This window comes from Homarus americanus, unplaced genomic scaffold, assembly GCF_018991925.1.
Source record: "Homarus americanus isolate GMGI-L3 unplaced genomic scaffold, GMGI_Hamer_2.0 scaffold16430, whole genome shotgun sequence".
NCBI classification, from domain to species: Eukaryota; Metazoa; Arthropoda; class Malacostraca; order Decapoda; family Nephropidae; genus Homarus; species Homarus americanus.
This window is the reverse complement of record NW_024729259.1, coordinates 5,410,007-5,425,969: the sequence shown is the minus strand read 5'-3', so window position 1 is coordinate 5,425,969 and position 15,963 is coordinate 5,410,007. Positions and strand designations below refer to the sequence as shown.

The 15,963-nt window shown below is 34.7% G+C and overlaps 1 protein-coding gene across 21 annotated transcripts in view; it reads left to right on the top strand.

Annotated features, from left to right (window-relative positions):
• Window positions 1-15,963, top strand: part of LOC121866458 (protein hu-li tai shao-like) — a 134,810-nt gene that overhangs the window by 100,801 nt on the left and 18,046 nt on the right. For all 21 annotated transcript variants that reach the window (XM_042366143.1, XM_042366145.1, XM_042366144.1 and 18 more), the window contains 9 exons: window positions 22-193; window positions 2,678-2,829; window positions 3,090-3,320; window positions 5,488-5,631; window positions 5,836-5,934; window positions 7,730-7,840; window positions 9,335-9,427; window positions 10,374-10,507; window positions 11,423-11,549. In XM_042366143.1, the coding sequence (XP_042222077.1) occupies window positions 22-193; window positions 2,678-2,829; window positions 3,090-3,320; window positions 5,488-5,631; window positions 5,836-5,934; window positions 7,730-7,840; window positions 9,335-9,427; window positions 10,374-10,507; window positions 11,423-11,549 (1,263 nt within the window). The remainder of the gene's footprint in view (window positions 1-21; window positions 194-2,677; window positions 2,830-3,089; window positions 3,321-5,487; window positions 5,632-5,835; window positions 5,935-7,729; window positions 7,841-9,334; window positions 9,428-10,373; window positions 10,508-11,422; window positions 11,550-15,963) is intronic.

The following is a 15,963-nucleotide window of genomic DNA, read 5'->3' as shown; positions in this document are numbered from 1 at the left end:
TACAGTATGACATAATTGCAGGAAATGGAACGCCGGAAACGTGTGGAGAACATCATGAATTCTACCATTTTCCGCGAAGAATTGGAGAAGATCGTGGAAACACAGCTTACAGAAGGTTACTCAGGTTACCAGGCCATCCAAAATATATCTGAAATGATGGGGATCCCTTGTTCACGTGTCAATATGTTCAGAAGTAAGCATCAAGCATTCTACTTGTCCAGTAATATACCAGTGTCTTTAAATGTTGTGTCTTCTGAGGTGGTTCATAGTGCAGTTATAGTCTTGTACTGTATGGTATATATTTTTAGTTCTTAATTATCATTTTATTTGGAATGTTTCTTATTTTTGTCACACCTATTATGTTGCAAGCCCATTCACATAAAACTTAATTTCTTCAGATTTATTTTTTATTTTTTTATAGATAATTGTTTTATGGGCATAATATATATTGTACCTCACTCTTCCTGTCTCGGGGAGGGAGGGGGGTCCTTTTTCTCAACCTGCCAAAGGAGGTTCAGAATTAAATATTTTGTACCTGCAGAAAGGGTTGAAAACCTTTTTAAAAAAATTAATGTGGGACTGAAATATTTTCTTATATTAATTAAAAAACGTTAAGAAAAACTGATAACTAGTTCATCATCACCTTTTTCTGGCCATTTTTCACACTTGCATCAGTTAACTGCAATTACCTGATGGCAGTTCTCCCTGTTGCTAGAAATTTTACAGCCTCTCTTGTCAGGTTCTTAACTCTGGTATCATTTCTAACAACCTCACCCCATGCCATTCTTGACCTACCCTTGGCTTCCCTCCCCTCACGTTCAGATGCATACATCTCTTGACCCAATTGTTCCCCTCCATTTTCGCCACATGCCCAAACCATCTCGGCCCATCTTTATGTAAAACATTAACATTTGGTCACAATGGCAGTGCTTTACAGTTCCAGGTATTTTTGTAGCTGCATGTTGTTCTAGAATAATTAGAAGCTTCAAGTTCCTGTCAATGAGAGGTGGCCAGAAGCAGGAGCAAACACAGACTCTTTCTTCATATGTTGTCATCCTTTCACCTTTGTTTGTGCCATACTCTGGGCATTCATTCACAGAGTTGCTTCATGAATAACACGGAAATAGAAAACTCAGTTTGTGAAAAAGATCTAGGTGTATTTGTTAGCAACGACTTGAAACCTAGAAAACAATGTATTAGCGTTTGCAACAAGGCAAACAGGATTCTTGGGTTCATATCTAGGTCTGTGAGTAACAGAACTGCTGACGTTATCTTGAAACTTTACCTAGCATTAGTGAGGCCACACATGGATTATGCGGTTCAGTTCTGGTGTCCTTATTATAGAATGGACATAGATTCTTTGGAGAGAGTACAAAGAAGAATGACAAAAATGATCCATAATATTAGAAACCTTCCATATGAAGAAAGACTGAAAAGCTTAGGCTTACATTCATTAGAGAGTTAGGGGAGATATGATAGAGGTGTACAAGTGGGTAAGTGGGATTAACAAGGGTAAAATGGAAGATGTTCTGAAGCTCAGTAATAACGAAATAACTAGAACAAATGGCTTTAAATTAGATAAATTCCGATTCAGAAAGGATATAGGCAAGCACTGGTTTGGTAATAGAGTTGTGGATATGTGGAATAGGCTACCGAGTGCTATAGTAGGATCGGGGACGCTAGGGAGCTTCAAGACAAAGTTGGATAGGCACATGGAAGTGCTGGGATGGGTGTGAAATGGATCTGCCCTGTATGGGCCAGTCGGCCTCCTGCAGTATCCCACTTTCTTATGTTCTTATGTTCTTATAACCAGCTCCTTCACCCCCCATCCTTCCATCGCCTTCTTGGTCTTCCCCCCCCCTCTTCCTTCTTAGTCTTCCCCCTCTTTCTTCTTGGTTTTCTCCCTCGCTCTGTCCTGCCATCTACCTCAGAGCAACACACTTTACCAGTCTTGTAGAGTACCCTCCCAGCTCTTCTCCCCTCCCTCTCAGTAAATTTGTGCCGCTTGAGTAAACCTCATCTCCATGTTTCTGTTTTTACCATTCTTGGCATCCTGTTATTCCTATAATGTTCTGAAGTTGCTAAAAATTTGACTTTTTCTTCTTTAACTGGAGCTCTACTTTTGTACATTCCTGTTTTTGTCCCCCCTCCTCCTTTTGATACAGTTCACTTCATTCATACATTTCATAGTGCACCTGTTACCTGTACTGTCTTTCTCTTTTTTATTTTGCTGTTCAGTTTGTCACATATTGTTCAGATCTCAGGTACATCCACTCTTACACATCATTTCCTTCAATAAAAAAAATATAAATATATATCATTGCCCCTTGTCATCTTTTACTATTTTCATCCTTTTACCTTATGTTAGCAGTCAGTATTAGCTTTTTCATAGTACTGTATAGAACATACTGTACTTTCAAACTTACTCATTAACATTTGTTAACAAACAAAAATCAAATCTGAGTAACTAACAAGAGCAGTGCCATATGGACACAGCAACGGTTTCATCTCGTATTTCCAATTTGTTTCATGATTTACCAGACTTATAACCATCTTCATCACTCTTGCTTTTACTTATTTACTTTCCCATCCATGATGATATTTAAAAACCATGGTGACATTACACATTTTTATTATAGTTGTGCTTTTAACAAATAAATTATATTCTTATCTACAGGTAGTCAAAGTGTTATCCCCATAAATGACATTCGTGGTATGGACAGCTTCAACTTTGCTAAAGGAGAGAAGTTGCTCCGATGTAAACTAGCTGCAGTCTACAGACTTATTGACATGCATGGCTGGACACAAAGCATTTACAATCACATAACGGTGGGTGTTTTTGTGTTGTATTGGCCAGTATGTCCGTGTTTTATACATCTGACAGAATTTCAGTTTGTTTGAAAGTCAGTTATTCTGCAAAGAATTTATCTATTTTACAATAGAGATTGTACTCATGCCATGCTGCTGAGTTAAATTATTTAAAATTGCTGTTACAGTATTTGCTGAAACACAGTACAGTACATTAATTTTTTTTTAAATTTAGTAAATGGCAAAGCTAATGTGTGTTTACAACCAACTTGTAATTACAGGGTCGAATCAGCCAGGACACAGAACACTTCCTCCTAAATCCATTTGGTTTGTTGTATCATGAGGTTACAGCCTCCTCATTGGTGAAGGTTGACATGCAGGGCAATGTGGTTGAGTCAGGTTCAACAAACTTTGGCGTAAATATTGCTGGACTCATGCTTCACTCGGCCATTCATGCTGCTAGACCAGACATCAAGTGCATTGTTCACATACATCATCCAGCAGTTGTAGCGGTAAGTCAGATAAGTTTGTATAAGTGTCTGCATCTTTCTCTGATATGGGCTATGGGCATATATGTTGTGGATTTAATTTATGTGGTTATACAGTATATCAAACCCTTTAGGGGACGGGGGTTTCTCTCGGGTGAATAAAATCATCTGGTGTTAGCCAAAATAATATACCTAAGGGCTACTTTGGCCTCTAAAGGGTTAAAATCTTAGTAATCCTAGAACTTTCAAATGGCCTTTATTATGACTTATAAATCACTTGAAAGGGACCTGAGAGAGAATATTTTGTCCAGGGGGAAAAAGAAAGAAAAAAAGTGATGGACTAAGGAAGGCACATGTCAGCATTAACCCTGAAGGGCAGCACTACTGTCAGTGACCCATATTCACACTAGGCTTGCCAAATACACCATGGCTAAGAAAGAAGTATGACAAAGATGCATGATTTATCTATGTAGTAATATGTGTGTGTATGCCCAACATTAAAAGAATTGTAACTTGTATGTAAATAAAAAACATATAAAATGGCTACTAATTCTCCAAATGAGAAGTGCAAAGAATATAGGTGGCGATCAGTAATGAATAACTAAAAAGATTAGGAGTGTATGATCAAGGACATACGTTGTGATTGAGGGGTGGGGGGGGGGGCTCGGCCATGGACAGAATTTCACAAGCACTCTAACAGTGGCAGTAGTGGTATAAAAGATAAAGTAAAGAGACATGTGTGGAGGGAGTGAAGGACTGGTGACTTGTAAGGCTAACAGTTTTGGATTGAATTTTTGTGTAATAATATTAGTTACTACTGGTGTGCCACTATTTATGTGAAAGCAGCATTCCATTTGGGAGTGGAATTAGCCAGTTGTGTGTAGGTAAAGTATAGAACAAGTCCATGAAAAGGAAGCCTAGATTTTATTTATTTTTCTGTATTCTCTTCAGTGTTAGAAATGTGTTGATTCTAAGATAGGTTACTGGTAATGGTAATATTGACATAGTGGTTGGTACATTAGGGATGCTGCGGCATAAAATTGGAGATTTGAGATTATCTTGTTCAAAAGAAACCATGAGAATTTGTATCTAGATGACACTAAATGTGACTAGTTTATTTGTGTCCCGTTGAGCTATGGCTTCAAGATCTGTGGTCTGTTCGGTAGTAGTATTTAAGTACTCTGCTGGGAAACTAGAGTAATTGCAAACATCAGAGCTGTAGGGTAGACTTTTGTGTAGCTTAATGTCATCAGAAAAAGAACGTGTTCTGCTTGAAGGAATGGAGAGTTGGTCATTAGTATGGAGTAAGACGAGGATAGAAGCAAGAACTGAGTCTAGAGGTACTACGTTGTTAATGGGAAAGTGTGAACCATCCACAGCAGCCTGCACCAGCAGTAGGCCAAACTGTTTTGTTAAATCAGTACTCAGTACAGATCACTGTTGTGCAGTTTTTCGTTCAGAGTTCTGGTATTGTTGAAGTACAGCTTAAACCTGGCTAGGTGATTGCTTTAAAAGCCAGCAAGGCAAAAAAAAATGTGGGAGAAGAGTCTTAAGTTCATTTAATTCTCTTCTCAAAACTTATCATTTGCTAAAGCATCCAGTTAACACCTGTTGCCCTCACTGCTGAACTCCTTGTTGGTTTTTACAGTGACATATTTTTTCTCATTGGTTCATTACTTCTTGGTGGTATAGGTGTGTACTACATGGTAATTTTATTAGAGTACCTTGTATCTTGGTTTTATGAGTTGAAGGTTATCCTATGTCTGTTCTGATGTTTCTATTATGTATGACTTCAGTGGATACCTGATAGTGTGTCAGTTATTTGGCTGACATTCCTGAAGTGTGATGTTTAAGATAGCTTGTACATAACCTTAGCCTTTCACTATTATTACTTAAAATTAATTTGAGTGGGCTTTGTAATTCTGCCAGGAAATGAAATTGTTTATTTGAGGTAAACCTCAAGCATATTGGCTGTTGATTTTTGTCCCTTTCTTTGGGGAATTATTCCCCCTCCCACTTTTGTGTGTGTTTATGTTGCAGGTTGGGTCATTTAAGATCTTCATGTCTCTCATAACTTGTTAGACCAGAAACCTTGAGATTGAAGCATTAAATTTGGACCGTACACTGATTCTTGTATACAACACTCTTGACCATAAATACCTGCTGTTAACATTCCCTTCTGTATTTTCAGGTATCAGTCCTGAAACAAGGACTAATGTCTCTTTCACAGGAGTCTCTGCTCCTTGGAGATATATCATACCATGATTATCAGGGCATATTTGTTAATCCTGATGATAAAGAGAAACTTGCACGCAATCTTGGGCCCACCAATAAGGTATTGTACAGTAATGCTAAGTATCTTGAGTGATCATTTAGTACTGCATAGACAACAAAATATACTTTAGGAAATGAATTGTCATTTACATTTATAATTTATTTCTGAGAATATTATATTACTTCAGTTTGAGTGTACTGTATTAACTAACACTGTACTCAGTTACCTACCAGCATATTTAAGACTTATTATCTTCATGGGCAGGTTATGTTGCTACGAAATCATGGTGCTGTGTGCTGTGGTGAGAGTATGGAGGAAGCATGGTATAATACCTACCACACAATCATTTCCTGTGAGACACAGGTATGGTATAGAGTTGTCTTTTATGAGTGCAAGTACAGGTTGATGTTTAAAGCTATGTAATTTAAAGTACAGTTTTGTGAATGCTGGGGAAACATAAGATCCTCATTTTTTCCTTCAGAGATACAATAATAATGACGATAGGGAAGAAATTAATAACATATACCGGTATACGTGTGGAGTTACAGGATACTGGTCATTCTTAAGTACAGTACTGTATATACCTAAATCCCACATCACCATATTATCCAATTATTTGATCTTCCATATTTGTTCCCTCCAGTGGATATTGAACTGTTATGGTGGTACATCTGGGAGGATACAGTGGGCCTGTTAATGGTATATCTATGATGGGGGGTGTGAGCACTTTAAGAAGAGTAACGTGTGGAGTAGAGTGTCGGACCATTATATTCATTAGAAGCAGGAATAATGCTAACTGAAAGGTACATGGTTGAAAGAAATTTAATGAAGTGACTGAAAAAATTACCCTGTAACCATGTAAATTAGGATTGAGAAGGAAGAGCTTAAGGAGAATGGGAGTAATGTAAAAGTACTGTGAGGTGAGGGAAATGGGTACATGAAATTAGGAATGAAAAACAAGAAATGAAGCTGGCAGTGAAGAGACGAAAGGAGCAGATGTGTGTGCCACTAGTTTCACACAAGGAATAATAAAAGAAGGGAAGTAAAGATGATTGCAAAAGACTGGAGTAGAAGAAGAGCAGATGAAAGATGGGAGAAGGGTTGCAAAATGTTCTGGGGGGAACTGAATAGGGTGAGAAAAACCACAATAACAAATGGAAATGGTACAGTCCAGTACAGTACTTACAAATGAAAGAGGGCTACTATTATGGACAAAGAAAAAGTAAAAGGGAGATGAAATAATCTTTTCAGCAACTGTTAAATGTATTAGACAAGAGAGAGTCAGTACTGTACTTTCATGTTCAAGGTATGGAAGAGTGAAAAGGCACTTAGGTGGAAGAGTAAAAACGTCACCAGTAATTAATTCATTCTTATTGTAGTACAGGTAATTGATTCATAATTGCAATAACTGCATTATTATTTGTTATGTTATCTGCTGTGATACTCCTCTTCCAAAAGGCCTCATATATCCATCTGCTGTGTCCTTATGAAAAATGGGAAACTGTTTTAAGTCTTCTCAAAGTTTTAAATTGGGAAAGTGGAGCATGTATTAATATCTGTTGGGAAGACAAAACTGGTCCCTAGTGAAAGTAGGTACTGTACTAAATAATGTCTTGGATATAGTGTAGTGTGTTGCCAGGGTTTATGAATACTGTACTATATTTATATGGATACGGTTTTTATCTTCTCAAAAGTAAAAATCAATATGCAGAACAAAAGTTTTATATTGAATTGTTTTAGATCATCTGAATTTCAAGTATAAGAATCAGATACAAAGAAACCTGTCCAATCTTAAATGTACACAAGTACATCCCCACCCCTCTTATTTTAAGGCAAATTTGGTAGGTACAGTATAAACTTAAATAATGGGGAAAATGAGGAAAACAAATGGAGGATAGTTTGTGTTAGTAAAGATGATGTGTAGTTAGAAAAACCATATCGGGAAATAGCTCAGGAGTAAAGCCATGAACTACAAATATATGAATGAAGGCATGTTACGGTATTAAAAAAAAATGCTCATTGTATAAATACTACCCTTCCACTGAAGTGAAAATAATGATTATAATTATATGAGCTGTCTACCGAAGAGATTAGTAATATCTTTTCAATTGAGGTAATACTGCTGCTCCCATTTTTTTTAATATATTTTATCTTCTAGATGCGTATGGCGCCACTTGGTCTGGACAGCTTGATAGTAGTAAACGATGATGTTCGCCACGCAGTCTTTGACGTTTCTCGACGAGGAGGTGGAGGTGTTGACAGTAAGCAGGTACTGTACCTCGTGTTGAAACAAGCATGATGCTTTTACTGTATATTAGTGAGACATCAATTTTTCTTTCTTTTTTTTTTTAACATTATTAAAGTTTGAGTCTTGCAAAGTTTGTTAATCCACTAATGATAAATCTGAAATATCTAAAACTTAATAAAGTTGCTTCTGGCATTGAAGTTGAAGAAACTGCAAGTACCTATGATCAACATTTCTAATCTAAAAAAGAATTTTTATTAAATTAAAGATTATGGCATTAATATTAAATAGTTTGAATTATCATTTTTTAAACTGAACTAATGTTTACTGATTTAAATAGTCTTGAATGTTTTCCGGTGGTTTAATGAAGTTGAAGTCCAGTTGGTCACATTTGACCAAAGTAGGACAAGCTTAAGAGATGAGCAGTCTGCCAAACTTTTTCATATCTTCCTCACTGTCCTACAGGAAATATTATTACCCCACCTTCCTGGTTTGTTTTATTCATGTGCCTTTTATATGCCTCCACAAACTGAGGCAGCTAGTGTTACACCTTGTTGCCCATACATCCTGTAAGGTTTGTTAACATAAATAGTCCTATAGTTTTAATTAAGATTGATTTCAAACTTGGAACACATCTTATTATCATTAACAGATTCGACTACTATCCGGGTTTTAACTCGATCCATTCATGAGTCCATCTGTCTGTATATAATAGATTGTTTGTAAATGTAACTAGTTTTACAGTTTCAATTGACTGAACTTCAAATTGGAGTGCATCTTAGACATCATATACAGATGTTCTTTTGTTTAAGTGTTACCCATTTTAGTCTGTTTGTATATTTGTAAAGAAATTTTAATGGAACTAGTTCTTTAATTTCAGTTGGAATGGAATACAGTCTAAATACCATGTAACTACAGAAAGGCATTTTGTGTCCATACACCCCAAAAAATTTATAAACATAACTATTCTTGCAGTTTCAATCACGCAGACTTTGGATTCACTCTGTCATGTTTAGTTTCACTTACTGTGTGCTACCTGTTTTCATTCAAAAGTTGCAAGAACTGTTTAAAACTAGTCCAGCCTTAGTAGGATTTACTTCAAAATTGGAATTTTAGGCTGTCATACTGTATATTGTATAGACCTGCATATGTGTGTGGGTTTCCCATCTCCATGCACCCCAAAATGTTAAACGTCACTAGTCCTACAATAATAATTGGCTTGACATGAAACTTAGAATACATTCTAATCATCATTTATAAATCTGAATATGGTCTGGTTCATCTAAAAAATATGTTCAGATTTGCTTATTGTCTATTTGTTACATTTACTTGAATTTGGGTGCAGATATCCTTTGACAAATTTGGCTGTTCAGTTTGAACAACTCGGTGAAATGAAATTTTTTCTTCTCTGCTGACATGATTATTTTAAATTGATCATTTATAAAATTGTACTAGTTGCTATTTTCCTTTACTGTACAGTATTTAACAGGATTTGATATGTAAATCTATTTATTCTAGGAGGGCGGACCAGCAACACAGGGTCCAAAGGAACGCAAATGGAAGGTTGGGGAGCTGGAGTTTGAAGCTCTCATGAGATCCCTTGATAATGCTGTGAGTATTTTTCAAATGATAAGATAAAGGAAGTGAATGTGTGTGAATCATGATTTCTTTTCCAAGTGAATCTTTGTTTATGCTTCCAATTCTTTTCTCTTTTTTTTTGAGGTTTTTGTCAAGGCTGATGGGACCATATTTCTTGGTAAAAGTCATTGCATTCATTATTCAGATGTTAATAAGAATGCCAGTCTATTCTCCTCTCCTTTTTATCATGTTATCACATTACTGCAAGTGTTTCTTATTGTATTTTTGTCATCTGATTTGCTTGGGAAATTCAGTGGGGTGACAGTTATAAAGAAACAGTCCCTAAAATATCAGCATTTAGACTAAACTAAAGAATTGTGTTGTGGGTAGGATATGATGAAGTTAATTAAGTACAATTTCTTTCTAATCTTTTTTTTACCTTGTAACCCTTATGTTAACACTTCATCATAACTTAAATCTGGGGATTGGTGAAATGTATAAAGGCTTAGGTTGTGTCAGTGTAAGATTGCCATCAAGGGAGTGACAGGAGACCTTACAGAGTGGAGAAGAATTGTAGGTGAAAGTGTAATAATGAATGGAGTTTAAAGTTTTAGAGATGGGTCAAGATTAGTTAAACAAAATTTTTAGAAAAGAAACATATATATATATATATATATATATATATATATATATATATATATATATATATATATATATATATATATATATATATATATATATATATATATATATATATATATATATATATATATATATATATATATATATATATATATATATATATATATATATATATTTGATTCACTTTGTCTCAAGGAGCAAAAGTGAAGGTTTATGACTTTACTATATTTAATTTTATCAAAGGGTTGGGAATGGTACATAGATACTATATTGAAAACTTTGTAAGTTTTAAATGATTTCATGGTAGAAGAATTTAATATGAAATATTCTCTGACAGGGTCTTAGAACAGGATACATCTACCGACGGCCTTTGATTAAACAAGATGCACCAAGGCAGCAGAGTGATGTTGCCCTTCCTCCCACTGCCTCCAACTACACTCATCTGTTTGATGAGGATGACATTACAAGGAGGTATGTTACTTTTGAAATGTATATTCCCTTGTACTATATATATTAAAAAATGGATAGTTGTACTATATTAAACCCTTGGGCCTTTTCTCTGCTGAATAACATCGTCTGTCATTAGCCAAGTGATATATGAAGTGTGTCGCCCCATTGTGATGAGGTTAAGATCCAAAAGAATCTGGATGTACAAATGCAAGTAAGGTTACACAAAAAAGAAAATAGATAAAGAAGCAAAATGCATTTTATTTTTTTTATTTTTTTTTCATTATTTTAGCTCTTATTTTTTATTGTATTTGTGTAATATTGAGTGAAGTAAACCATTCCTGGAATATTTTGCTTTGCACAAAATCATCTGCCTTGGTTGCTCTATATCACTGGTACCCAACCTGTACGTGGAACTATGTTGTGGCGCCCACAATGGTTTATTGGAAATTTTTTAAATATTTGGGATTGTTTGTAAGAGAGAAATTAATGAAAATATGTAATAACTGGATACAACTTTATAGTTTGAGAGAGAGAGAGAGGAGCTGTGCGCTTGTCCCAAGTCTGTTGTGTACAGGATGTGTATATTTACCCCAGACCTTGCACAGAGAGAGAGAGAGAGAGAGAGAGAGAGAGCCAGTCTTCTCACTGGGGTAAATACATACGTCCTGTCCGAGAGTAAATGTAAAATGTATGTAGCTGGTAACAGTTAGACGTGTAAAACTGCAAATAACTGTAGAGTATGAGTTTTTTTTTTTTTTTTTTTTTTTTTTAAGTACAGTAGGTCCTACGTTATGGTATCCTCCACTATATTTACAATGATAAATGTGGCCCAGAGCCTACAAAAGGTTGGGGACCACTGCTCTATAGTATAGCATTTTTTACATCTTCACCTCCTGTTCTTCAAAACTACTGTATCACACTATGAATTTTTCTCAGCCCCTTGAAGAGGATCTTGGATGGCCGTAAGACTCAGGACAAAACACGATGGCTGAACTCGCCCAATGTCTATCAGAAGGTGGAGGTGCTGGAAACTGGCACACCGGATCCAAAGAAGATCACCAAGGTAGAGATAATTACTACAGAAAATCTAGGACACTAACATGGAGCTATTTCCCGCTGGTTCATGGCCACGCGTCCTTTGATGTTTTAGTTGCGTATTACAAAGAGGAAGGAATAAGTGTCGAGATGTAGCTAATGATAAGAATAATTCCACGACAGATTATCCATTTCCATTTTATTGACCTCATAAATATATAATTCTGAAATAAACTTTTATCACAAATTGATTTTAGTTCCAGCCATGTTTTAGGTGTAATGCTCTAATGCAGTAGTGAAGTGCATCATTGTGTAGAGAAGTAGATCATCGAGTATGTTTACAAGTTTCATCAGAGCTGCTCTATCATTAATCTCTGTTGTTTTTGTTGTACTGCCTTTAGATTGGTTGATTTTTAACTGAACATTTTATTGTTAAGTTATATTTTTTTTTTTAGTTTTTAGATGTTAAAATTTGGTACTTGTATTAAATTTTTTTTATTCTATATACAGTATTCTAAATTGAACTTGAGATTTGCACTACGTACGTGACATATGAACATAATCAAGGGAAGATACAATTGATCTTGTAATAATTCGTGAATTTCAAGTCATTTTATTACAGATATATTCCTCTATTTATGAAAGGGATTTGTCCTTTAAAAGTCTTTTGAATACTATACTGAATTTAGTAATAGTAAGATGTGCTGGAGGGTGAAATATTAGTACAGTATGTGTACCCTACATAATCTCTGGTGTGGGTAAAGGCTTCTAACCTGTATGAGATTTCGTAAAAGTGAAAATGGCTTTCATTTACTATTGAAAAATGGTCCCTAATTTGTCGATTTTGATAATGTGAATTTTCGGATACTTAAAATTTGTAAAAAGAAAAGGGGGAATAGCTGTCATTTCTATTTGATTTAATTTGTATACAAATAATTTTATTGTTCCAGTGTTAATTGTAAGACCTGATTGGGAAACACTGAAGATTTCATTAGCTTTTATATTTTTACTTTGTGCAACAGTTTATGAGAATCTTCCAATCTACCAAAATCTCAATGGATAATTTGACATGGAATTTGTTAGGTATAGGTTATGTTTAGTAGACAAATTCTAGAGGCGCTGGTTCAAAAAAGCTATAGTATCTCAAAAGTTTGTGAATGTGTCCATTGAAAATTCTTATAGGTGTATTGGTCTGAAAATCGGGTTAATGTAGAAGAAATTAAGACATTTGCTCATTTATGCATTATACACTTGCCGTATATTTGTTTGTTGAAACAGGTCATACTAGTTTTAGTTATTTTATGTTTAGGGTCACAATAAAAAGGCTGCTAAAAGCTTGTGGATAAGTTATATTTAGGGGAATGTTTTTTTGATATGCTCACAACAGATCTTCCTTCCAAAGAGAACTAAAATAGATCCTCTCAAGAAGCAGTCTCTTGGTACACATACCTCTGGCAGTAAAAGCTGCTGACTTTTAATTGGTGGTACTTGTGACCATTTATGACCCATTTCGCCTGTGATGGCCCAAGTGTAGGGCCCAGCGTTAATTCTGGATGGCTAAATATAGTAATGTTTGACATTATGTCCGTAAGGTTTGTGCAGGTAATCACACTTACCCTGGCAATTTAAACTAGCTGATTTCCTTCGTTCATGGTAGGACACCATGCCATTTGGCTTGAAATGGGTTTTCAGGATTATTTTTATTACTTTGAATATATTTATTTTTAATAAGATTTCTTTGTTATAGTAACTGAATGTCATCATAATAGGTTTGCATATAAGTAGGAGACCTGACATGAGACTCCACATCCACTGTGTTTTTTCATGTTGTGAATATTATTACTGAAGAATTTACCAAATGTTTTTTTACTAAGTTTTTTCTTGTGTAACTTTTGCCACAGGTGGAGCAGTAGTACTGTACTGCATGATTTAGGGGAAAATGGTGATGAAAGAATACTTGGCATATGTATTAGTTATCATTTGAGAACTATTGCCTTGTATTTTTGTATTTCCAGTATCTGCACAAACAAGAGACACAAAGCACAATGCTCAAGATGCACTGCCTATAGACCTTTTAGGCCATTTAAATTTTTTGTGAGAGATTATTAGCTGTTAAATATTTTACTTCTCTCAAGATGGATTGCAAGTACAGGTATCAGTTTTTGGAATTCTGATAGAACATCAATTTATATCAAAATTAAATGTAGGAAGTCTTCACAATCTTTAAATGCTCACAAAGTTTCATGTTGAAAACCCAGGTAACTCTACTCATCTCAGTGTGTGTGTGTGTGTGTATGTATCTTTTTATCAGGAGTGATGCTTTTAGGCTACTTTACTCCTCGTAGATTGATAGACAGATCAGCAGTGGCACTGTTTCTTTAGTTATATTTATTATTGATATTTTGTTGGTGTTTTCATTTTTATTAATTTTTGTTTGCTTAAATTTTACTCGACCATCCATTACAGAGTATGAAATGTTAACAAGGTACTATTACTATTACCTTGTGGAGTAACATTCATTGAAGTACATGTTGTGAGTAATATCATTGAACTTTTAAAAGTGACCAAAATGCCTGGTAGCTTAAGCTTCATGATATATATATATATATATATATATATATATATATATATATATATATATATATATATATATATATATATATATATATATATATTAATTATTATCTTTTTGGGCAACACGGGCACATTGCTTTGTGCAAACAGGTATTATTTCTTTTAAGTGCATCACTGTTATGTAAATGACATTCAAAAGTTGTGATAACCCAACTAATGGAACATTTGTGCTAGGTCTAGCAGCTAGTGATTTTATGTCCACAAATCTGTTAGTGTTTTTATAAGAACAACCAAAGATTAAATGCAGAGTTTGGCAAAGCTTGATCCAACGAAGTGTTTGCTTATTATTAGTGTTTCAGTTGTTAGGGTTAAGGAAGTGTTATTATTACTCTTACCAGCTTTGCAATAGTAGGATGGTATTAATTTAAGGTGGTTGCATGTTTGATGAATATGTAATCAACTAGAAATCTCACAAGTGAAAGACAACTTTTAGTCATATATTTGGCAGACAGCTTTAGGTTAAGCAATAGGTTATATGAATTACTTTTCATTTTTATTATTATTATTCCTTCCCTTCAACATTTTACTCAATAAACTTAAGTTTTATTAATACTGGAAATTGCCGTTTGATCATTCTTGCCACTATTATGATTTTTCATTGTACCTTAAACTGAATATTGCATTTTAGTAATTCCCATAACAATGTTCATAAGGTTTGATTATTTGGGTTTCAATTCATTTTCCAAATAAGAATTTCCGGCTTGCCACATCATTTTGGTTATCTGTTGTAGGATTCACAGCTGATTCTTTCCTCACTTGAAGTTATCAGCCATTTTGTGAAATTTATTGATATGTTGATATGCATTGTATTTAGTCATGATGGCAAGAAATTCGTCATTTAGATTTATCAGAATACATGAAACTAAATTTTGCTGTTTCAGTGTACATTGGTAAAAACTGATATTTGTTTCTTCTTGTGGGGTGGTAAAGATTCTCTTATTATTTCTTAATTTTAAAAGTCACTTGTTTCTATGATACAAGTTCTGGCCAAGGAAGTAAATTTGCTTTTCATTCTAAAACACTGTTAAGATGTGAGCTTTATGTTATCTCAATGTTCTTGTTTGCCATGTCAGCCATAACCTTCTATTATGTGCTATGGGAATTAGGTAAAGCATAATATTCAGTTCATTTACATTCTTCAATTGTTTGGAAGTTGTGAAGTTGGAAATGGTGTTGCTAGAAGAATTATGTATATTCTTGTTTCATTATTGTCAAGAATTACTTTTCATACCATCCAACAGGTGTTAGGTGATGAGGATAGTCATTCATAAGAATTCAGTGATCTGGCTATATAATACTGTATATGATGTTTTACAAGTCACCACTAACAAGCAGCATAGGCACTGCCCCATTGACTTGTGTTGATAATGATCAACATTAATAATTATGATATCATTAATGACTATACATTGTGTTCTTTTAATACATTAAGCCTGTCTACTATTTCCCTGTACTCAGTATTTTAAGGGAGGTTAGCTTGTGGCATAAGCACCCATACATATGCATAATATGTGCATTTTATGCCTCTGGTATGCTGTCATATCTGCCCTGTGTGTTCGTCAAATGATCTTTGCTTCTAATAAAACCGTATTTAATCTGTATAACTTTCATTTACATTAGTCAAGACTAGTAAAGGTGAACACAAAAGTTGTAACAACAAAATGTAATAATTATTTTACTTTCTGATCAAAGCAAATAATTAATCTTCACCTTTATTGGTCTCTGTTGTGCCTGTTTCTGGTAACTGGTGACTTATAACTGTTAGTCACATGGCTGACAGTTCACACGCAAAACCAAGCACAGAGGGC